This window comes from Rhinichthys klamathensis, unplaced genomic scaffold, assembly GCF_029890125.1.
Source record: "Rhinichthys klamathensis goyatoka isolate OS25496 unplaced genomic scaffold, OSU_Roscu_1.1 h1tg000220l_1, whole genome shotgun sequence".
NCBI classification, from domain to species: domain Eukaryota; kingdom Metazoa; phylum Chordata; class Actinopteri; order Cypriniformes; family Leuciscidae; genus Rhinichthys; species Rhinichthys klamathensis.
Window position 1 is genome coordinate 18671 of NW_026606744.1, and position 26173 is coordinate 44843.

The 26173-nt window shown below is 38.2% G+C and overlaps 1 protein-coding gene across 6 annotated transcripts in view; it reads left to right on the forward strand.

Moving 5' to 3' along the window:
* Positions 1–26173, forward strand: part of ltbp1 (latent transforming growth factor beta binding protein 1) — a 96108-nt gene continuing 69935 nt past the window's right edge. For 3 of the 6 annotated variants that reach the window (XM_056264257.1, XM_056264263.1, XM_056264260.1), the window contains exons 1-3: positions 2–671; positions 1774–1844; positions 12575–12917. In XM_056264257.1, the coding sequence (XP_056120232.1) occupies positions 349–671; positions 1774–1844; positions 12575–12917 (737 nt within the window). In that variant the 5' untranslated portion in view covers positions 2–348. Of the gene's footprint in view, positions 672–1773; positions 1845–12574; positions 12918–26173 lie in introns of all 6 variants that reach the window. The other 3 variants (XM_056264259.1, XM_056264262.1, XM_056264258.1) reach the window with 2 other exon arrangements.

Genomic DNA, 26173 nt, shown 5'->3' on the forward strand with positions numbered 1-26173 from the left:
TCCTGCCCTTGCACACACGCGCGCTCCAACTTTTCTAAGAGTTTTCAAACTTCTGCTCGGGCTCAAATCGCGCGCACGCGAACTCTCTCGCCTCCTTGACTCCCGATTTCCCCGATTTCCGTTTCGTGCTTTGAAACTTTCTTTCACTTGAAGCATTTTCCACACTCTTTTAAGTTATGTGTATTGGGAATAGATGACCGCGCGCGAGGGTTTACAACTGCTTCACACGGGACTGAGTGTAGTTGAACTTCTATAGTTTTTTTTGTAGGCTATCTTTCTTAGATAGTGTGTGTATATTGTAGATAGTGTTTCTTTCAAACTTCCCCAACACTTTCACTTCTACTGGATATGGCTGTGCTCATGTGGGACATCATTGTTTCTCTAGCGTTATTTATTTCTCCGGCTTTGATTTCGGCGGATCAAAGCGGCTTCAGGAAACTGTACGTACTGCAGCCGGGACCGAGCGGTACGGACGGGGTTCACTTAAGCTCCATTTCATCGCTCTCGGGAGCGTCGGGACAGCCACACTCCTACAATGTGGAGCTCAAAGCCAGTTTCGGCGGCCAGGTCCGAACCCGAAGAATGGGTCACCAACCGAACCCGAGCATTCCGATCCGCCAGGACGCGCAGCCTGGCCGACACACAACCAGCCATCATATGAAAGTGTCAGGGTAAGAGCAGAGCCAACTATATTCAAGTAGGCTACATAACACTTTACAATGAATGTCGATCAATATACTTTTTATTAGAATGATTATGATGTACGAAACGATACTGATTACAACAGGCATTATGAATATTCATAATGAATATTGAGATAGCCTATTTTGATGATTAGGCTATTGAATATTTTAGTGTTAGCCTATTTAAAAGATATTTTTTATGCAATGCTGTTTTGCAGTCTAAATGGTCACAAAGTTGATTATCCAAACAATTAACATTAAAAGTTACTTTACCTGTGAATACAAATACTGAGAGATTTTCTTTAGAGACCCGCCAAATGGTGCTGATAATGATTAAGTTGAAAACTGAATATTGGTAAAAAAAAAAAAAAAAAAAAAGATTATTTGACCTGTCAGTAGCCTAATTTACAGTTTGTTAGTTAAAAGTAAATTTTAAAATTAGCCATAAGAAGAAAAAGTTAAATGAAAGCATCATTCTAAAACCTATAAGTGATGTGTCCATTGTAATGAGAAACTTGAATTGTTAATAAGAATGTGTGTTGAAATACCATTAGAGTTTTGAATCTGCTTTTGATCGCTAGTGATGTGTTAACAACCAGATGTCATTAAGGATCAATAAATTCAACAAGTCTACAGTGATCATAACATTCTAAAAAGCACAGTAACATCTATTGTTTCAGGAAGCCACAAGAGCCAGTTTAATTGTAGGCTACCGGCTCCCCTAGCAGTGAACCTGATGCCCCTTAAAAAGTTTCAGCAGGCCATTCACAAAGATTTTTCCACATTTCCTACAATCACAAAGAGTATTGAGTGTTCATATTTTCTGGGCTTTGGATCAGTTTCTCTTACTTTTCTAAGTGCAGTATGAAATAGCACAGTGGGAATAATAGGACTGATTATATTGGAGCCTCAACCAGCTTTGGCCCCGGGCCCTCACATCACTTCAGTGAGAGCAGACTTACATCAGAAACCGCTCTGGGTGGGCGAGGAGATTGACCGGGGGGTTGAGAGGGGGGGGGGGGGTTACAGTAAGGTTAGTATGTTCATTTGGTTTGTGTGTGAGTGTGACTGACTGTTGATGTCATTGCAGAGTGAACGTCTGTGGGGGGCAGTGCTGTGTTGGTTGGAGCAAGACCCCAGGATCTCAGCGCTGCACTAAACGTGAGTTAAGATAATTCTTTTGTATCATGAATGTGCTTGGGTTCTCTCAGGTCTTTCTTCTGCACTACACCATACTTGAACTTCACTTTAAAAGCTTGCTTGGACAAGTGAATCCCTTTAATCACCCTGGAAGTCAAGTTCAGAATGGTGGATTTATTTTAGTTTTGCTACAGATGGCAGGTCTCGCATGAAACTAGTTAAAAAAAAATATATAGTTTACCAGTCTGGAAGAGGGGGTTGAGTTTGCCTGATTAGGAAGGGTTTAGACTTTTAACAAAAAAGTTGCAGATTCCATTGTATTTAGGGATCATCTTGCCAATCCTGGACATCATCAGTTTTCTGATCACATACTGAGGGTTCGGATTTACACTTATGCCCATTTGGCTCCAAACCCACGCTATGTGCCTTTGAGCAAGACATTCAATTGTCTTGCTCCATAGTCTCACTGCAATGCATTATCCAGAAACGCCCTCTGGATACAGTACTAAACATAAGAAAGAAGAATTAAGTTCAAATTTTAAACTAATGGTTTAGAGCTCTATATGTCAGAAATGTCTTAAAGGGATGGTTGAAAATTCTGTCATCACTGAAGAATTAAAGTCATACACTTTAATTAACTGTGTGACTTTAATTCTTCAGTGGAATACACAAAAAATACAACAACAAAAAATGTTGTCGATGCAATGAAAGTTAGTGGGATCAAGTGTTGTTTTGGACCCCACTGACTTTTATTGAATGGACAAAAACTTTTCAAAATATATATTTTGTGTGTTTCACAGAAGAGTTAAAGACAAGTCATACAGTTTTGGAACAACAAGAGTGTACGTAAATGACAGAATTTTCATTTTTGCCTGAACTATCTCTTTAATGCCAGGAGCAGTTGCTGTGGTTAAAATGTGACATATGCTGAGACACTATATGGTGTCCTTCATAAACAACCAGACAGACAGCTGCAGTGCCCACCTGTGAGTGGAGTCAAAACGCTCTCCGTCAGATCTTAAGTGGAGGGATGGGGGGTGGTTGAAAAGAGGGTGTGTACTGTTATCATAGGTGTAGATTTTGAGTGGTTGGCTGCAGATGTGATAGCGTATATCAGCAAACACTCAGTATATCCCAACATGATCAAGTTACAAGCGAATATTAACATTGATCTGCAAGTTACTGCACAGAAAATTCACATGTGAAGTAAAACTATGGGGTTTGTAAAATAAGGAAATGCAAGACATGACAGAAAGCATTTTGAATAATATATCAGCGTTTTAAAATGTAGTAAATGACAGAAATGTTTCAGTTAACGCAATAGACAGAAGGTACACAGGCACAAAACTTGAAATATAATAATAGAAAACAAAGATAGAAGTACACAGTGGGGCAAAAGATGAGGAATTTTGAGGCTAATCATAACCCAGTGGAAGGGCTGGATCAGTTTATCCTTAGCCTGTGTGTTTCTGCCAGCAGGTTATATAAGAACCGGCCACTGTATGTGTGGAAGTACGTGCAGGCCACCGGGGAAAAGTTGCACCTCCACCCGCTGTCTGAGTCTTGCCTCCAACACACATTCCTCTTACCCACCTTTTACACATATCCTAGACAATCAATATTGTGTCTACATCCCCTGTCTCCAGTGACATTCCTCCTTCCTTCTCCTTGTTTTTTAGGAATGATAAATTGACTTTTTTGTGTGTATGGTCTATGGCACCTCCAAGATCGTGTCTTGGATGTCGGCTGGATTTTGACAAAGTGTTTTGTCTTGGAGCCTTGCATCGAACATCAGGTGTACATTTTACTAGTGTACAATGATTATGCAGACAATTTCATCTCAGTGATCTTTCTCATACATTAAAGTCAGTCTTGGTTCTATATTTGATGGATATAGTTTTGTTTCTCATGGGCTTGTTCCCAAACTGTACTCCTCACAGGAGCATAGTCTGGGGGTTAAAAGGGTTGCCTTTTTTTTTTTTCTCCTCACCTCTCCTCATGTTATGCTGTATTTTCTTCCTCAATGCCCTGTCTTCCTGTCCTGTCTACCCCCTTGTCATATTGTATGTATGTCTGTATGGACAGGTTGATGGCTAATTTCACTGGTACTTGTGACTAAGTGACAATAAAGACCACTACTACTACTAAGCCATAGAGAAATATGGTTTTTTTTGCAGATAATTAGTAATTTTTCAGTGGCAGATACTTTATCCTATCACAGCTTAATATGTTGAGACTACTACACGTCAACCATTCAATCAGGTTGATTTCTTTAAAAGTTGCAAACATTAGGACACTATTAAGACTTGCTTTATTCATTTTAGCCCAACACTGCAATATTGGTCTAACAAATGACGCGAGTTTTTCCCCCCCCTTCAAATCAGTATTTTTTAACTAATTGGTGAAAATAAGTTCATAAGTGATTTGGTAATTTGTTTCACAACTGAACAAATCATTGTTTTTTAAGGAATGGGCTATATGCACGCATAACTTCCGCGTTTGACGCAAGGATGCTCTTGCGTTTCCGGTTGGGGAGATTTAAAGCGGAGGAAAACCGAGGAAAACGGGATTATGGCAGAGTCTTCAAAATTTACTGTCCTCTTGTCTTTGAAACGAAACTTTAATACGTTTAGATGTAATTTTATATTTAGTTATGTTTATTTAATATAATAAACAAAGAAGCATAAACAAAATGAGGGGTGTCTGTTTTGTCTGTTTTTGTGACTAACGTTTCTTTAGTATAGCAATAGAGTATAAAAACCTATATAAATTCTCGGTATAGCATTGGGCTCTATGATCGGCGGAAGTAATCCAGCATCCTTAGACCTTCACCGGAAATACCGCCGTGCATAGAGCCCATTGGTTGAGTGAATTATTCAGTGATTCATTCATAAAGACAATCACTTGTCGCCACCTACTGGTAGAATGATATAAGCTGCACTAGAGTCACTAGAGCACAGTAAAGTCTGTCTGAACTAAAAGTATCATAAATATGTAAGTTTGTAATTAATATTATATATTAGTAATATAATTATAATATTAATAATTATTGTCTGTGTATATACATCATAATTATAGAGAGAGAAAAAGAGAACCCCCTGTTTACTGAAAGAGGCCCTGTTTACACGGGCAGAGGAATCACTTTGTAGGCCATATGGAGCGAACCCAGAGCACATTCCTGCTTCAGCCATCCCTTTTATTTTCAATGGAGGCGTCTATAGTTTGATGTCAGCCGCACAGTGAGTGGCCTGAGAGCCCTTAAATTTGAGCTGAAATGTAACAGAACGTTTTTAATGGAAGACCTTGCAGGAAAATTGAGTGTGGAGAAGGGAAGCCTCTTTAACACCTCAGAGAACGTCTCTATGACTGTTTTTCTGCTGACTCAGGAAATCTTGGGTTTATATTTTTTATTTTGTTATACCAGTATATTGTCACTAAACCATTTGTTTTTATGTTTCGCCAACCTTTTGTGAAAGGTTATTCTCATAAACGTACAGAATCCAGTATTTCTGCCAAATCTCTGGTGTCAACCCATAAACGTGTCTTATGATAGGGTCACCGTTATGTGTGCTTTCAAGTAAATTAAGAATAAAATATGACCTTTTTCGTTCATCTGACAGCAGCATTAGATGTTGTAATTCATGGTGACTGGGACATCGCAGCGAGAATTAATCATGGGTCTACCATTTTTCATTGCTCATATATTTTTCTATATAGGGGGAAAATGAAAAAGGCCAGGTTTTTGTCAGTACCTCCCCTTGCCTCTATATATCTTCCTTTCCATTTGTGTTTTAGAATTACTATGTCTCCTCTCCACCTCTCCTGTCTCAAAAGATAGACCTGATCGTAAATTTTCCTGCTAAATGTTTAATGGCGTTTGATTTTTCAGGTTTTAACGCTCACCTTACTCAGAAAGTGCGAACAAAGAGAATTGTCTGAATAGAAGCTGCTTTTGTTTTTCCTGGCTGGTTTTCCTAGGTGAAGTGTTTACCTCGAAGCTGTCAGTCTTCCAGGTTTTGTTGCTGACATCGAGTCCTATTATTGTACAGTGCAGAGGGGCACTGGGATATTGGCCTTCTTATTTTACCACCAGGATATTGCACTCCAGTTCTTTATCTCTAACGGAACAGGAAGAGTGTTAATCCTGGTTAATTTTTGGCCCATCATGTCCTATAAATAAATGGAAATGTAGACCAGGGGCCAACTTACATGCACTGCTAAATATTTGAGGATTGCACCATTAAACTTAACCCTACATATAAACTAAATATTTACGGAAGACTTCAACCAGGAATAATAGTTGGAATAAACTAGCAGACCGATTGGATTGCATCAATGAGCTCATGTTTTAACTGACAGATAAATGATGTTGACATTTACACTCGTTTATATTTTTAGAGAGGGAACTTTGTGAATAAATGAGTTCTTAGCAGCTCTCCAGCATGAAACCAATCTTAAAGGCGAACTTTCCAGTGTGCCTCACCCTGTCATTTGTTCATGGGTTTCAACACACAAAAAATATAAATTCAAATAAATAAATAAATATCAATAAAATATTAGTATTTGCCCCTTTAGATACAGTTCCTGAATATTTATTTATGTTTAATTATTTTTACTAATCATTTTATGATTTTATGTGAAATCTCAATGGGGAATTGTTATTTATATAATTTACATTTATTTTACGAATTTGAAGGCAGCTTATTGGATCAATAATAGTAAATGTCTTATTATGCTTATTCTGCATCTGTTCAACTGCACATTACTTTACGGAGAGCTTACAAACTACTAGCTAAGTCTTGCCTTAAGAACAAATGGTGCAAGTACAGACTAAGTAGTGACTAAGCCCTTAGTGAACTTTATGTCCCAATTCAAATAAGACCAGCTGGTGCAGCCATACGTTGGAGGTCAGTACTGAACTGAGATCAGTACATCACTGATCCATTTTTTGAAGCTCCTTTTCATCTCACTGTTTTTTTTTTTAGTACACAAAGGAATTGTGGGTAAATTTCCAGAGAGTTACACTTGTCATAATGGACATAAAGCGACAAACATTAAAAGACGCAAAAAAGGCTTGTTACTGGAATATTGTTACCGTGTTAAAGTATGGCTTAACATATTTAACAGACTTCTGAGAAGCAGAATTGAGTGTGACTGTGAAAAACCAGTAGACATGTTTGAAAGCTGTTTGAACAGAGGTTATGAAGTGAGCCTAGGTTCAGTCTACAGAATGACTGCCACCTTGTTGTTCTCTCTTCCCTGAGGAGTTTTCGTGCTGGCATTCGCCATGTGATATGCATTCAGTAGCTTCTCAGACTTTCCTTGAGTTCTTTTATTGGATTGAGATCATCAGGAAACATTCAGAGCATTTTTGTTTTTCTCAGACAGGCCTGGGTTTGGGGGAGTTGATGGGTGATTTAATTTGTCTGCACAATGGAAGACTGTCTAGCGATGAAGAGCTTGCGGATGGTGAAAACTAATGTAAATTTAGGCCCAGCATAAGATTTTTGAATCGATGACAGCTTCAATTTAATGCTACTACATAATTTAACATCTAATTTATAGTTTGCTTTACAACATGTAAAATGCAATGAATGCTCATGTCTTCCCTCTGAGCCTGGATTTCTCATATTGCTCATCTGAAGTGTTTGAGTGTTTTTCCTGAGCTCAGGCATGTGTGCACAGCTCACCGCTGAAAGACTGCTCAGTCTATTTTGTCCCTCAACTGAACAGGACCCAAAAACGTTCACGTCCCTCGCCAGATAAAACACAACATGAAAATATTTCACCTGGGCTCCACAGCACGGCAGAGAGACAGATACGTTTTTACTGGCTGTCCGTGCTGAAAAAGTGTCCTAGATCTGCAGGAACAGGTGACTAGGTTGAGGAACCTGCTGTGATGGGCCTGAACTAGAGACGAGCTCAATTCTGTTGGTTCTTCGAATTCACTAGTTGAACTCCTCTTGCATGTGGTAATTCAGTACAGACACCTGTGTCTAATTTATTAACCACCCACAGTGCAATGTAACCAACACACATAGTTGTTTTTATGTAAATTAGGCTGCTTGTATTATAGTTTGTAAGAAAGCGGACCAGATTAAATTAGTCATCAAATATGTCACCAGCAATTTTAGTCTTCAAATTGACTGGGCTCGGTAAGCTTTAGCGATTAGGTTTGCTTTAGGGTCATGTTTAGTGGTTTTATATTTTTTCAGTGTTCCACGTTTAAAGAATCAGTGTACATGCATTTACTTTCAATAACTCAGTGTCAGGGTTCTGTCACTTCTGTCTAGTTTATTTTATATATATAGTCTATATGAGTTTTTTCATTAGCTGCGTGTTCATGTCTCATTTTGTGTGAGCACATGGCTGGTGATTGGTTTTACTGGCCATGTGCTTGTGTTCAAGTCATGTTTGGTGTGAGCACATGGCTTGTCATGTATGTTTCCTTGTGCCATGTGCTCTCCTGTTGATTGTCTAGCCCTCCCATCTTGTTACCTGATTGATTCATTTGCCCCACCTGTCCTCCCTCGTTACCTCCTTTGTTTGGTCTCCCTATTTATTCTCCCTGTGTTTGCAGTCCTGTGCTGTTTTGTCGTCGAATGTTCCTCTTGTGTCCTGCCTAGATGCTGTTGCCAAGTCCAGTCAAATCAAGTCTTTTGTTTTCCAAGTCAAGTCTGTCTTGGTTTCCCCCTCGGGGTAGTTTTTGTTTGTATTTGTTTTATTTTTTATACTTATTAAAAACCCATTTTTCCTGCAATTGAGTCCTCGCTTCCTCTCCTCAACCCCACACCTGACACTCAGTGGTCCAGAGTCATTTCCACTTATGCTGTGGTTAGCACATGCTCAAGTGTTTTGTATGTTTTCATCCCTAAAGTGTTCCTTTCTTTATGCCACATATGAAATCTCTTTCTTAAAACAGCCTAAGCCACCATTACAAGTTTGAAAAGTACATGACAAAGTGATATAGAACTGTAATGTGGTAAAAAAAACCTGAAAGTCTTTCATAGCTGTGCAACTTAACACCTTGGAAGTAACATTGTTCAACCAATCAGAATCAAGCATGCCACAATGCTGTGATATAATTAAAGGAATAGTTAATAAATAAATTCCCAAAAGAACTATCCCTTTAAGGTTAACAAAAATGCTTGTTTTCCAGTTTAAATAAAGCATGTCTCGTTAGAGAGAAGTTTGCTGTATCTGTATCGCCAAGACAACTTGTGAAATGCCTCACACTGCAGGCTTCCAGTCCTCAGGCAGTAGTCACACTGCAGGCTTCCAGTCCTCAGGCAGTAGCTTAGCATGCTAACCCACATGTTACTTTCTTGTTCAAGAAAATCCAAGTTGTACCTTTCAGATTCAACATGTTTGAAGACGTTGGAGCTGTTGGAGAGCTCTGCAACAGATCCTCTTGAATGAGCTCTTAGATGTGTTACACGTATTAAGCTCAGCGGAGAAATGGCCCAACCGCAGTCGCCTTTAATTGGCTCTGTGTCTGCTGTGAAATAGCAGACTGAAATGGGCTTATCGACCATTCTGTCTGGGCGCATTCATGCTGTGCGTGAGCTTATACACCGCTGATCACGTTGAGGGTACAATGCAACACATTTAACACCGATTTCAATATTGACTTGAGGGATAAAACTAATAAGAAGCTGGACATGTTGGAATTACCCAGCACTGCTCCCCATAGCCCGGCCATCTGAGTCAGCAACATCGCCCTGTTATTTCTCTCTCATGCTCTCTTTATCAGTCTGCCTTTCTGAGGCCTAACTTTATCTCTCGCTTTGGTGCTGTTCAGTTTAGTCAGCAGGAGGATTTAACCTCCAGATTGTACAGTAGCCCATAGCATTACTCATGAGGGTTGGTGAGATGCTCTTACCAAACTTAAACTTGTGATGTACTGACTTACAGCTGCACTCTGTACAAGTTGCATTCTAAATTTATGGAATGACGGCACGCTTTGTGTGGTAGGTATGTGTGTTATCTGGGTGAACTCAATGTGTCATTGACCAATATTTGATTCGCAATGGCTGATGCCAATAGCTAGTGACCTGGGTGGCCAAAATAATGCAGATGTACACTATCTTTTTTTGAGATTTGTGAAATATTATAACAATTAAAATAACTGTTTTCTATTTTAATATATTAACTTTTTCAATTTTTAATTGTATTTGATTTTTTTCCTTTGAATGAAGACTGGATAATTGCTGCTTTGCAATCAGTGTCATACCAACCTTCAGAAATCATTATGCTGATTTCTCAAGAAACATTTCTTATTATTATCCATGTTGAAAACATCTGTGCTGCTTAATATTTTTGTGGACACTGATATATTGTTTTCAGGATTCTTTGATTTATGGAAAATTTAAAAGAACAGCATTTATTTGAAATATAAATCTTTCAGCATCATAATGTAATGTGTATGTTATGTTTTAGGGGCTGTTTACACAACACCGTTTTCAACTAAAAACTGAAGACTTTTATGTGTTGTGGCCGTTCATTTACACGACAACAGCGTTTTGGTGGCCTGAAAATGTTTTGGTGGACATACGGACATCATCACAAGTGGTTATAAGAATTACACAAATCAACACAATATAACATTTTGTTATCATGAAAAATTAAAGGTTCCTTGCAACAGACTCAAAGTCAGTTGATATGATATGTTTTCGAAGCCTTTGTGTTCAAAGGATTTGACATTTTCTTAAAGGAAGTAAAAAGGGACTTTATATCAGAGGAGAACATTATAAAAATAGTCAATGTTTCTGGCTTTGTGAAGATGAAATTTACCCAGAAGACAAAGTAATACTGTAGTAAAAGAATCTTTCTTTACAAACTGACATCGCCAACTACTTGCCTGGCATGCATAATACAGCGTTATTAGTCGGAGATTCATGTGAACGGGGATCGTTTAGATAATGTTGTCATCCGTTTTTAGCACATAGCACAATTCAATTAAGAGTTTAATATTTATATGCAATATTTACATGGAATTCACTACAGATACTTTTTTGTATACTTTTCAAATACCCAATTGTACATTATCCATTGACTAGGCTCATTTTATCTTCCACAGAAGAATGAAAGTCAAATGAGGACAGAATTTTAATTTGCACTGTACTGTTCCTTTAACTCATAGAGCGTTTAACCTGTATGTAAATGTGCATGTTGGGGTGAGTTCTTTAGTTTAAAATAATGATTTTCTGTGTACAGTTTTGTGTGTTCGGTTTATATATATGTGGGAGAGGAGGTGTACAAGGGCATGATATGAACAAGAACAGTGTTCTTGTGTGTACTCCGTTTCTGAGGGCCGTCTCACTTTGTAACCCAGAGCCCCAAAGGGCCAATGAAGTACAGGGGAAAATGAGGAAAAACCTAGTGAGGGTGGAAAAGAAAACAGAAATCCCCTGCTGTGGGTCATGTCAACTGAAATGAAAAACTCCTCAAACCAGGGAGAGTGGTTTTCATGATGTCATATTTGATGCAATCACTCTCACCTCTGTGTGAAAGCGTGTTTATAATAATTGTTGGTCATTAATGCTCAATTTTATCCAGCTTGTGTGTGTTTTTGTACAGTATGTGCTAGGCTATACTGTAGTTTGTCTTCAAAAGTGAGCTAAATTTAATAAAAGCATTTGTAGATGTCATCAATTAGAAAAAAAAAGATTTATAAATTAAATTGTACTATATATTGTTTAAATAGTTTATATCTTCAATAAATGTGTATGTAAATTGTATGCCATATAAATAATTTTAATTTATATACAGTTTCTGTATACAAGTGTAGTGTTAGGTTTTTGAAGACAGCATTGCTTATCTAAAAACTGTACTCTGAAGCCAGGACCAATAGGTTTGGAGCAGGTATATATGAGGATGATAAGATGACTGTCTGTAGCATTTTGTGTAGAGCAGCTGCTTTTCACTGCATGTCATAGAAGCTGTCGATGAGGTCATCCTTTCGAATGTCTTCCTTGAGCACTGGGCACTGATCCATTTCCTATTTAGGAATCTCCACAGCACTTAATCACTTAATGTGACTAACTGTAAATTGACTGAGGAGCAGCAAGCTGCTCTGATTTTGTGAGAGTGTGTGTGTCTTTGTGTATGTAAAAGTGTCTGTGTTCATTGGCCACAGATTTGTGGTTGAATGACAGCTTTGTTCCTTCTCCCCAATGATGTAATTACAGACCACAAGTCAACACCCAGTTATCCACTCATTTTCCCTCTCTCTTGCTCTTTCTCTGTCAGTCTATCTTTCTTTTGCTCTTTCTTTCTCTCATGATATGTGCAGATAACTGGCCTTTACATTTACATCTGCCTACATTTTGTTACTCACCACATAAAAAGTGTACACAGTGTATTAATTATGCTGAAATTATTATAGAAATATCCACTTTTAAAGGTATGGATGTTAAGCACAGTATGCTGTTGATTACCACATATGTTTTTGTTATATAAATAGATAAACTATACCACATCAGTTTGTAAAAATGAACAAAACCGATACAGAAATGAATTTATAATGGAAGTCTGTTGTCTGCTTGCCCCAATGACCCTTCCTTTTCTATAAACTTGGTTTCTTACGAAGATTTTGGGCAAGGCACTTTGCAAACATGCTTGTGGACATCTTGAATGCTAATTGCACTATATATGGAATTCATTTGGATTATATGACATTTCATAATATGTTACATATTAAATGATTGTATTACATTTTCATTTAATGAATTCTCTTTTCTTTGTTACAGCTAACTGTACGCCCCCATGCAAAAATGGAGGGATGTGCTTGCGGCCCCACATGTGTGTGTGTAAGCCAGGCTCTAAAGGCAAGTCCTGTGAACAGACCACTCTCCCTCCATCCTCTCATCCAACTGGACCACTAAACGGACACACCAACAGTGGACTTCCAAACGGAGGTCATACGAATGGATACCCCAACGGTCATAATGTAATTCCCCAGCGCCCCATTCCTCAGCAGATCTTCCCACAAGGCCAAGGTCAAGTGCCGTTACCGTTGCCAGGCAAAAACGTGGGACATCTGACTCTGTCCATGAAGCCATCACCTAATGGACCCATTCCTTATCAACCACAGTGAGTGTGACGGCTTGATTTAGAGATGTATAGCCTCCTGCTATTGTAAGACTGTCATGGTTCATGATGAATTTTCAGTCATGATTGTTGTCTGTCTTTGTGCTTTATAGTCTATATAAAAGGGCACCAATGCTACTCTTTTTTATTCAACAGAGGGATGTCCCTGGACCACAAAAATGCATGATAGCAATTCTTAGTGGGTAGCTTAAGGTAAAAAAATCACCAATTTTATGTTTGACCCCCCAAACATTTGGCAAATTCCATTTACGGTCGGTTATTTCTATAATTCATTATTTTTGGTACCAAAACATTACTTGGTGATATCTAGGTTGGAATTTAGTCGAAATTTTAACTTGTTTAAAAAATATTGTTATTGTGATTATTTTTTTTTGCAGAAAACATAGTGGTGTACAGCTTTAACTCATTGTTTTAAACTTAAGACAGTTTAACAGGTAAGAATGAATTTTGCAATGAGGGCGTGGCTATCGAACAAACGCTTTCTGGCTATTCAGCGACTCGCAAGCTCGTTTAGAGCGGGGACCGAGAGTCCCCACAGAACCTTTCTGAGGATGCTAGGCCTCATGGCCTCTGCTTCATAAGTACGTCCGCAGAGTATGCTACACATACTGCAGTACTGGCTAAAACCACAGGTTTCCCCCTAATCATGGGCGCTAAAGCCATCTCTATATCAGGGTAAACCACGGCTGCACCAGAGCCCTGGTCGAAACCCAGTCTCTTGGAGTCAGGGGTGAGCTTGGACCAGCACGGAGAGACGGTTTCATATTAACTGCCTAGAATTGCTGGTGGTTTTAAAACCTTTCTACCACGTTTGTCAGGTCACCATGTCCTGGTCCTCAGGTTGAGACGACTGTACGAACTGGCCAGAAGTCTCCTCTTATGGGCAGAAAACAACCTGCGCTCGCTGAGAGCAACGCATGTTCCACGGAAACTGAACCAGGAAGCAGATATGCTGTCCCGTGGCAATGTGTCCCCAGGGGAATGGACCCTCCATCCCCAAACAGTTCAAATTATCTGGAGTGTTTTCAGGAGGGCAGAGGTCAAATTCTTTGCCTCCAAAGACAACTCTCACTGCCAAATATTTTTCTCGAAAAGCAGGAATGCGCTGGCCCACGAATGGCCCAGCCTTCACCTGTATGCCTTTCCTCCAGTCTTGCTCCTCCCTCAGGTCATAAAGAGGATCAGGGAGGGCAGACACTCAGTCCTACTAGTGGCCCCTCTCTGGCGGACCCAACCTTGGTTCCCCGAGTTGATTCTGCTGCTCACAGCAGCCCCATGGCCAATACCCCTGAGGAAAGACCTAGGCGAACAGGAAGATTTGGCACCCCCCGTCCCAGGCCCTCAATGTGTGGCCCCTCGACGGGAGCTAGTGGAGCTCCCAGCGAGTGTCCTGAGCACAATCAATGAGGCTAGAGCTCCGTCCACAAAGACGCCTCTATGCTCTTAAGTGGTCTGTGTTCTCTGGCTGGTGCTCAGCAAGAAACCAGGGCCCAAACCTATGTGAAGTGTCACCAGGACCCAAACCTATGTGAGGTGTCACTGATACTTTTCTCCAAACTCATTCAACCCTGTTTAAAGCTCAAGTGATCACTCTCTCTGCTCTTCCCACATCGGAAGATGAGCAGCAATTACACCTACTCTGCCCGGTACAGACGCTCCGCTCAGTACAAACAGTCAGAGCAGCTCTTTATGAGCTTCGGTGCTCGCACAGTGCTTGATCACAAAGCAAAGATTATGCCGATGGCTGGTGGATGCTATGGCTTTAGCATATGCCTCTATGGGACTGCAATGCCCCATAGGCATCACAGCTCCCTCCACTAGAGGCATGGCCTCCTCCTGGGCATGGTCCAGTGGAGTATCTATTGGCGATATATGTATAGTGGCCGGCTGGTCCTCGCAGTCCATCTATGCCAGGTTTTATAACTTGGAAGTCCCTGCACTGCAGGCACATATCCTTTCTGTGTGATGAAGTCAGCCTCAGTGAGCCAGGCCCATCATAATTAGGGCTTTTGACCGTTCAACACCTCATGCCAAAAGGCCCTTGCTTCGGACCCTTATGCAAGCATCCTGACATCAGAAGATGTCGTTGCTCTTATCATAGCACAGCGTGATTGGGTTGGTTCCCCATAGCGTATAGCTACGCAATACATATGACCGTTCGAAGGGAGATATATTGAACCATATTTGCACAAAATATTATTTTGTGTTAATATAATTCCAAAATTGTGTTATATTTTCCTTATTTTGTTGTATATTTTCTGTCCTAAAGAGCATACATATTTTATTTTATTTTTAATTTCACAGTGATATCTCATCATAAAAGAGAAGATCTAAAGCAATAGATATGTCAATATAACAGTTTATCAATGTTGAGATTTAGTTTGGATAATTAGAATTTTTCAGCACAATTAAATGTAAAATTGGTATTTTTCATACCTTAAGGCTTAAGCTACCTACATGGCACTGCTATCATGCATTTTTGTGGTCAGGGGGCATGCCTGTTTTGAAAAATAACCATTAGAATTGGTGCCCTTTTTGATATTTTGAATTTTCTCCCCGCCTCACGGACTATTATGGGAATGGGGAAATTTTGGTCAACAAGTGCATCTCAAACAGGCTAAAACATTCTAATTGTTTATATTTATTAATAAAAGCTCAGAACAGAATTCCCACAGATAGATTTTTGACTTTCAGCATGAAGCCTGGTCCACGTTGTAAATGATTTCAGCCTAGAACAGCCACTTCGGCAGGACAACTAATCGTACTGATGTGCAAACATCATTAAGTGTCCAATAACTGATATACAGTACATGGCTTTCAATTATTGTTCTGTGTCATTGTTTGGTGTTATTAATAAGACTTACTATATGGCAGCATTTATAGGTAAACCTGAAATTTGAAAAACAATTATGCAACCTAAATGTGTGAATATCGGTAATGTATACACTATTGATAAACCTATAATCAGACTGTTTATTTAAGGATATGCGTTTTAGTTTAGCATAGTACAGCACACAGCAAATGTGTGCGAGTTAGGTATTTTGGACTTAGATTCCTCAGGCTCTTTATCATTTTATTATTTTGGAATGAAGTCCATAGCTCAATATTAATTCCAGACATCAGACCTGCAGATGTTAACGGTCTCTGCCTATTTCATGCCCCCTACTACTCAGCCTGGGTCTGTTTTACAGAAATACCTACTGTTCTTAATTCTGACTCACTGAAATCTTTTTACATGACTTACACTTGGGCTCTCACCAAATCATGACTCCTGAAGTCCTGATGTCAGCCTAGTTTTCTCCTTTAATTTTTTTTAATGAGAATCCTTTACCGTGACTGAAAAAATCCCCCTGCGTGCTCTTTAGTGACCTGTGTTTTTTTGAGTAGGGTTTTGGGGGTTGATTTGACTACACGGCTTTAGACAGCTGTAAAGTTCATTATCATATTGGACATGAGCACAGCTTTCTTTCTTCCTTCCTATCAGAGCGAATCAGAGTGACTGCAGTGCAGACGCTGAGTCAAAATCTCGGGATGTGGGGAAAGCCACAGAATTTGCCCCCATGTTGGTTCCAGGAAAAGCTGTAATACTGCAGCAGGGCAGGATATTGATGAATTCTACTTAAAATATTAATGAAAGCAGTTTATGTGCTGGGACTGATGTGCACGTTTAGTCAGAGTTTGGACGTTTCTGCTTGGTAATTGCTACCAGACCTGTCCTCGAAAGCTTCTGTGGGTTTCCACTGGGGTTTATTGTGCGCATGGAGGAGGTAAGCCTCTCTCCAGAACTCCTCTTCCTCTCAGCTGCAGACAAACATCTTGCTCAACATTTGAGAGGAATTTCCTGCACTTTAGATATTTAGATTATTTTGAATATTATCAGTATCTGTAATCAGTATTTAATTATATTTTTAATATAATATTTAGATTACAAAAGGCAAGGCTCTGAGTGTTGGTTGGCTTGTCAGGATACCAGAATTTACATAACATTTTGTGTTTGTTAATATCTTGTCAAGACAGATGTTTTGAGCAATAAATACACAAACGCTTTATGGCAACCAACAGTCACAAGTCAGGCATCTCTTGGGTGACTGCATTTTTTATTCTTTTTCTGTTGAACACACAATGGTGTACAGTAATGGCATTGAAGGGTGACATTTTTAAAGAATTATACCAGATATTTAATGGTTAATCTGATAATTGAGAACCGATTATGTTCTACTTCAAAGAGTATTGATAAGCCAGTAATCAGTCTGTGTAACAGTTTTATTTTTTATTTTATTTTATTATAGTTTTTAGCATGATACCAAAGTATCAAAATCCTGCCTGTCCATCTCGTCAGTTTTGAAAACAGGTGAGTTACTGTCACCATGTTGGTTCTCAGTGTTGCCAAGGTAACTCATGGAAGCAAAGATTTATATATGCATCATTTTACACACAGAAACATTTAACATCATGTGTTGTTTTTAACGTCACATTTAACATATTTTGTCAAAATATGACAGTTATTAGCCCGCATTTCCCTCCAAAACAAGTGAAGGGTTTATTGAAGCGCAGATTGAGTGATTTGTTGGTGTGAGTGTGACAGGCATCTGTGAGTCATTAGTGTGGGTTTAGTCTAGTTTAGTGTAGTGAATCTGTGGTTGGGTGTCATCACAGCAGAAACAGGTCAGTGAAATGGTTATTCAAACATTTTGGGAACTTACTTGTTTTGGCTAATTGTGGATAAGCATCTAGGAATGTATAAATGTAAAAACATTTGACCAGTTAAAAGTATTAAGTATTCTAGATAACTACACTGTAAACCCTAATGCTCAAAATAATTAATTGGTTTGAGTAGGACAAACTTAAATTAAACAAATTAGTTCAGTCAAATTAACTTTTATGAGTATTTAGCACTTTCTTTTTCTTTCAAGTTCACTGAACTGATATATTTTAAGCAAACTGAACTGTTTCATTGTTTTGAGTTTTATGAAATTATTTATTTTAATTTAGACGAACTTAAGTTTAACTGAAACAGCTGGGATGTCTATTTCCCAGCATGCTTTGCCGATGGCACTCGAAAGGGAGAGTAAATGCTAAAATTAAGTGTAATATAATGTTTTTTTGTGTGTAAGATTAATGTTATGTGTGAGATTTAGTAGTGATTCATGTTTTGTTATGCTAATTTAGAAGAATTTCTGTTAATGTTGGCTTTAGGATAGTTACCATCATGGTGACAAGTGGTGCATGCAGCTTGATTTGAGAGCAAATAATCCATTTTTATATTGCTGTGCTCATACAACAAGTGTTTCTGTATAACATATTATTGCCAATATGTTAGCATTTACTATGTTAGCAGATTAGCTTTTTAAAGCTAACTAAGTTCATACTAATAAAAGTATTTTGAGTTCTGCCAACTTATTTGGGTTTACAGTGTACTTCATAGATTCAAGTTATATTAACTGAATGGAATTAGTACTATTAACTTTATTTACCCAAGTTATCTTAACAATAAGTTATTGAGTTACTTGAACACAAATCAAATATTTTTTTAAGCTTAAATTGTTTGAGTTAATAAACTTAAATGATTTAAGGCAATCGGTTTCCTCAAACGGTTTGAGTTGAACTAACTCATCAGGTTTTACAGTGTATGTAATACATCTTTGACGTCTGAATAAACCCTGAAATATTGTAAGGTATCATTTCCAAACTGGTTTTATGTGGCATTGTTTTACAGGTGTGAAGTGGGTTCAGTGTGCAAAAGTTTTACTGAAAAACATCACATAACAAACACCATAATTTTGAATTATAGTTTATAGAGGTGATTTTGGTCAGGTCTTCATCAGGTCAGGTCTTGTACAGGTACAGATCAGGTCTTGTACTGATCTTATATATGGTGAGAAATAGCTTTAGATTTATAGTTGAGTGAGTTTGTCTATGTGTGTCTAGAAAACCTTATCCATTCTCAGAAACGTTGCTGGTCATGAAAAGGAGTGAGATTGGCCTAGGCACTTTAAGAGAGATATAATACAGTGTTTTCTGTTGACGCTTTATTTTCCGAGCCTGGATCAATGCCTAGCATTGTGCTCGAGCTGTGTGGCACACTCTATTTACTCTGATCCTATTGTTTAACTAAAGTGATTTGTGGTGTTTAATGTTGGAGGTTATGAAGTCATGTAGTGTTTGTGCTCTGAGGATTTTTCTGTGTTGACTTTTCAAGATCTCAAGTAAACTCATGAATCCTTGGTTGCCAGTTTAGGTGACCTTTCAGGTGAGTTGAACACTGAGACATTTCTCCTTATAGTATTTATATAAAACCATAAGTTGAAACTGACAGTCAGTTTATGGTATTGTTCACAGCTAATCAAATCCGATTTTTGTCGAAAATAAGATTAAAAGTTAAAGTAAATAAGAGGGCTTACACTATTATCTATGAAAAAGCAGTGACGTAGCCTACTGCTAGGGCTGCATGATTAATCATATTTTAATCATGATAACGATTTCTGCTTCTCTTGATTAATTAAAAATAATCGTTGAATATTGGCCTGCTGTTTTATTTGTCCTGAAAACATTCTGCGAATTAACCTCCTAGAGTAGACTAACTGTAATAAATCCAAACATGATTCTCAACCATATTGTTTGATTGTGGTTGTTAAATAAATGCACTTATGCAACCTCTGCGCTACAATACAAAGCGTACAAAGTGTAACATTATTTGGAATTAATATTATGAATTTGACTCAAAACGGCCCGACGCCGATTCGGCATGTTGAAAACAACAATAACCCAACGGCGTCTAACTAGAGCCAACGGTGCGGAACACCGAAATCACCGAAAAACTGAGCCAACTAAGATGGCCGACTGTCGGCTTGGTCTGTTTCAGCATTTATAAGACAAATGACAAAGCACGAATAACCAGAAGTTGTATTAATGGTAAATAGTGTTCAGTTTACTCTTATCAATACAATTTATATATATATATATATAAAAAAAAATCAAATACCCTGTGTAATTACTGTACCAATGGATATTGTGGCTATAGCTGTGTATAGGTTGTTTGTGTGTACAAGAAGTGAACATTAAATCAAAGAAGAAAAAAAGATGTGTGAACCCTAAAATCTGTAGGGTTCACACATTTAAATTCTTACTTCACTCATTTTCCTGTTACCAGCGAGCACAGGCTTGTCCCTGTTTCCAGTCAAACTTGCAGCTGATGTACACATCCTGTATGTGCACTGTACATCGTGAAAAAAAATCTGTCAAAGAACAGATTCAATTAGCAGTATGTTTTCCGTTAAGTTTACAGAAATTCCATCAACCCTAAAGCAATGCGTAATTTAAAATACAGCTAAAACACCTGTGAAAAATCAACACGGAAAATTCCTTCATATTAACACGGTAACATTGGGCTACATTTTTAGGGTCTTTTCTTTGAGTATATGTAATCAGCTCCGTGAGGAGCACATACTGAATCCACCATAGCATGAAGTTACTGTTAGCCTCCAGCTATAAAAACCCACCCATAATAGAGGAGTGCTGTTAACACACACCTGGCTCTGTAACTCCTGTCAATCACTGAGGTCTGGAGTTCATCGTTGCTGCTTCTCTCATGTCTGGCAAGACTTTGAAGTGTCAGTCACATCCAGGTTACACCCATGCAGTGAGGTGCCACCCCTCCTCTGTGGATAAGTGTGAACTGTCCTGCTGACGGGGAATAATAAACGAGGGGAGAGGTCCATGGTGTCTTTAAAGTCATGGTATGGCTGTTCGCTAAAGCTTAGCATTCTTAGTATCCTAAGAATATTATTGATACCTGCAATACAGCTGAAATTTTGCCACAAAATGTTATGGGAGCATGGACAACAAATATTGAAGTCAGCATTAAAACAGAAGTTGCAATAGTCTTTTCTTCCCTAATGTGACATATATCCGAATGAAGTGGCTTCTCAACCAAGAAAAATATAGGCTGGGACTTGATTTTATCCATCGGGAATTGATTGGATTGGTGGATCATTGTGGTTTGCTTGTTGCTGTGATCTCATTTGAGTGACAGGTTGAACATAATCTAGCTAACATTCAGAATTTATTTACAGCTGAAATGTTGCATGTATATGTAACAAGCAAAGTTGATCATAATGTACATTAAATAACATTAAAAAATAATGTCAGAAAGATATCAGTTCTGCTGTTGTTCATAAATACCGGTAGTGATGTTGTACAATGAGAACATTGTCATGTTGCCGGAAATAGAGTCATCATTGTCTCAATGTGTAGTGAGTCAGGGTTCTTACTGTCATTACCTGTGCCTGAATTCGTGCACATGATATACTGATTCATGACCTCGGAAGCTAGGAAGCTAATTGAGATGCACCGTAAGTGTTATGCATCAGTGATTAAATTGGGTCTGCTGGTGTTTAGGAAACAAAAATGCATATATATCCATCTGCAGACGATATAGCAGAGAGCATCCTGATGTGGGTCACTGGGTTCATTAGAAGAGAGCTGTGTAGCGTCTCGTCGAGCATGAGGGAGGGACCGCAGCAGATTCAGCCAGATTCTGGGAATAACAAGAGGATAAGAGCGGAAGGAGAAGAATAGACAAAGTGGTCAAAAAAATGGGAGAAGGAAATGGAAAACTGAGATGGTCAGAGTACTGATATTGTGAAAGGAGGAGGATGGGCAGAGTGGTACAGGAAGAGAGAGAGAGAAGTAGAGATGACAGAGTGAAGGAGGAGATAGAGAGAGAAATAGAGATGACAGAGTGAAGAGGAGATAGAGAGAGAAATGGACATGTAAAGAAAAAAAAAAGCAACATCTGGAGATCACGGGAGTTCAGATCTATGTAGCTGTTCAGTTTTGATTGAGAGGGAGAGAGTAACAAAAAATCTCCGCATCTTTTTTCCGATTTAATTACAGCACGTCTGCCAGTGTGCGAGGTCGCGCCAGCTATTTTGTTGAGACTGGAATTGGAGCTTATGTTTATAACTTTCTCTCTCTCACACTTTTGACATCCCCCTCTCTCTCTCATCTCCTCTCTGATGCAGCTGTGGAGTTCACTAGTAGCTGGATGATTCGTACGTATAGAATTCACATTAAATGTTTATACCTAGTAAAATTTGATAACAAAGCTTCATAGGACTTTGTCTCCATATTAATTTATTCATTTTTATTCAATTGTAGCTCAGTATTACAATATATTGTAGTGCTTTCTCCATTTACAAATTGCATTCTTGACTATTCCAAAAGTTTGGGTCAATAAGATTGATATATTTTTTTATTCAGCAAGGACAAAATATAAATGTTGCTCCTTTGAACTTTATATTCATCAAAGAGTCCTGAATTTTTTTTTTATCATGGTTTCCACAAGAATATTAAGCAATAACTTATTGCTGAGAAATATTAAGAGTTGTGCTGCTTAATATTTCTGTAAAATTTTCATCAATGTAATTTTTTTTATTGCCAATTATAAATGTTGGTAACAATTTATTTTCAGGTGACGTAGTTAAACGTTACTACATGTTCTTATAGTAATTACAGTAAATTATGCATAATTACAAGTAACTAACCCTAAACCAAACTCTAACTAACTTTATAGTAGGTACATGTAGTTATTTAATATAATACTCAGTACTTATTTGAGTAAGTACAATGTAACTACATAGTGTAACCGAAATGTGTCTTGAGGAGCAAATGAGCATATTAGAATAATTTCTTAGGGATCATCATGTGACACTGAAGACTGGAGTAATGATGCTAAAAATGTAACTTTTTTATCATAGGAATATATTACATTTGAATTCTATTCAAAGAAAACAGTTATTGACAATTTTTAACAAAAAAATGCAGCCTTGGTGAGCATAAGAGACTTCTTTCCGACCCCAAACTTTTGAACTGTAGTGTATACTGTATATATTATATATATACGTTTTTTATGTGGTTCTTTTAGGTACCATGCTATTTTAGACCATTCAGGCTAAGCTATTTTATTTTAAAGATATGTAGTTTTGACATTCCAAGTTATTATATTGCTGGGCTTCAATAGAAGTGAGCAGAGCCACATCACATGTGTCCAACCACTATGCTCCAAAAACCATAATTACAATTCATATTACCAGGATTTACTCTGAATCTCTGCCCAGTGTCGTAAAATTCGATATAAACAGCTCATTATACTTCTGCTCCCCATGCGCAGAATAATCTTAGGGCAAATAAACATTAGTGATTTTTAAAAAAAAGCAAAATATGTGGCTTCATTGCCACAGGAGCAGCAATGAGTGCTGACTGGCTCTTTTGAGCGCATTCTGAATCCAGAAGCGAGCGGGTTCAGTTCCAGTCTTAGACAGGTTCCTCTTCATCAGAGACGGCACATGTAAACAGATGCCCTGCTGATCTAACCTGTCTACCAGAAGAGACGCTGTGGGTGGAAATCAGCTGGGATCACTATACCTAAATGGTCTGGCTTTGTTCTCAGTAAACTTTTTCTCTTACTGGTCTGCTGTAGTGATGAGTGGAGGCTATAAAAGATCCCGCTGTTCTTTTGTTGTGGTTTTTATTGAGATATTTGAATGCAGACCACACAGTTTGTTCAGTTAACTACTCGCCTGCAAATCTCATTTCATATTTAAAGGAAATACTAAAGTAGTTTCATACTAACATATTAAATGCATTTCTCACAGGGCCTTATATAGGTTTTTTTTTATGTTGTTAATATTGCTGCATCACTTTAATTTGCTGTCTAGGCAAAGGGCAATGGTTTGATTAGATCTGTGAGAGCTTTAGACGCATTCTGAATGAAAGTACATAGATTACAGACTCAAACTAAATTGCAAGCAACTTATAAATTGTAAATATTTCATTATATTAGACATTTTCCCACTGACCATTTTTAAGTGCCATTAAAAGCATGCAATGGACCTACAATACTGTTAAACATTTTGGGGTAAGTAATATTTTTATTCGGCAAGGAGACTTTAAAATGATCAGAAGTGACAGTAAAGACATTTGTAATATTACAAAATATTTATATTTCAAATAAATGCTATTCTTTTAAACTTTCTATTCATCAAAAATAATCCTCAAAAAAGACTATAGATTAGACTATATATCTATATACTATATATAAAATATACTATATATCATTTTTTTTATTAACTTTTGTTTTTGTTTTTTAATTTTTCAAAAAAACGTACTGGTTCTTCCCTCCAAACTGTCAAAATTGTCTTCCAAATTGTTGTAAATTGTGCATTAATGAGGTTGACTAACATTAGATTTTCTTTTGATATTCTTTTTCTTTTAGTTGGTGTGCTTACTGTGAGCTGTTACATAATTTACATCATAAAAACCTCTCTGAGATGGTGCAAAAGAAGATATTTTCCAGATATTTAGGTTTTATCTATACAATGAAAGTCACTGGGGTCCAAAACATCGCTGGACACCATTGACTTTCATTGTATGGACAAAAAAGATACGTTTTTTTACAAAATTTTCCTCCTTTTGTGTGCCATAATTTCAACAAATTCATACAGTTTTGGAACGACATGAGGGTGAGTAAACAATGAGAGATCTTTAATTTTTGAACTATCCCTTTAAGACCAAATAGTCAACTAGTCATTCGGTCAACCCGCCAGTTGAATTTTTTGAAAATATGTTGTTTTGTACACTGGAGACACTAAAGAGTGCTTTGCTCTAAAACATCCATCTCCATCCCTTATGGTGGTCCACATTTGAGCAGGGAGACCATTATAACCTGAACAGTGCTCAGCTGTCTCAGCTAAACATGCTGAAAAAAATATCCTGGGCCACAGAGCACATCTGGGCACAAACCCAATGGTTTCCTTAAGATGATTTACATTATGCCGCACATGTATTCACAGATTTATGTCACCGTCTGCTGAACATTCAATAACAAGTGTAAGAGAATGCTGTATTTCACATGCTTGCATCAAATGTGCTGTGTACATTTTACACGCGTGTGTTTTGTGGCGCTGAAAGTGTCCAGTCAGTCCTTCAGGGAGGGTTCTCGTCAGGGATAGTCTTACGCTGTCTGTCTCGGTTGCGGTTCTGGGTACTTGGGCTTTACGTCAGAGTCCTAAGTGTCTTACGGATTGATATTTTTATAAATGTTGTCCTCATTTGTGTGTGTGAGAGAGCGTTTCAAGTAGGTCTGGTGTTTTAATGAGGATCCGTGTGTTCATAGTTGGTGTTTGTGTAGGTTTAAATGTATTTACAGGTTGTGTCTCTGGGTGTGTGGTTGGTTTGTCTGGGTGTGCGTATGTGTTTTGGCTCGAGTGTGTGTGTACTGTATGTATTTAGAGAGGGTTTGTGTGGTTGGTGTGGCACATTTGTGTGTTTGAACTGTTGCAGGGATCCACAGGTGGTGGGCTGGTCAGGTTTCTTGTGCTGTTTGGTTTCAAGCTGAAATGCAGCCTGGCAGTGAACCAGAGTCTGGATTCATGGAGCACCTCGGGTTTAGTGCGGTAGACCTGTCCAGACACCTGTCAGACGAGAAGCCCGGGAGCAATGGGAGAGAAAGAGAGAGACAACAAAAGATACCCATGTCCTCCCCGTCGCTGTGGCCGCCAGATCGTGCACCTGTTGATGAAGAGCTATGAGAGACAGTCGTAGTACAGCCCTCTTGGAGGAGATTAGACACTAAGCCAGCTGGCCTCCCTCACAAAATTCAGTTTTCCTGTCTACATGTGCAGGAAACCCACAGCTCTTTCCACACCAAGTCTGGTAATGCAACTTATTAGGAAGTTCATGACTGGCTTTAAAATGATAAATGCTTTTGGCTTGATTAGTTATAGTGCTTGCTTAGTCAACGCCAAAGAATCAGCCAAACACTCAGCATCACCGCATTGAGCTGCATTCATTAGTAATTGCGCACTAGTGTTCTTACTTAGGTGGGTAGAAAAGGTTCTCACATAAAACTCTCATACATTAAATCGGCTCATTCCCTCATAATAAAACTGGATTATTCTAAATGAAAAGCGGGTACATTCAGTTACGAATTAGCATAATTCACGCCCAATCCATATCCATATAAACGATATACATTTTTGTACAACCTCTCCTGTACAGCAATTCATCACTCTCGGCTCTCTTGCCTTAAAGCATACACAGAAATGTTTTAAAACCATTCCAAAGTTTGGTGTAATGTTTTTGAAAGAAGTCTCTTATGCTCACCAATGCAAGGCTGCATTTAATTGATCAAAAATATATTTATATTGTGAAATATACAAATTCAAATAACTTTTTTT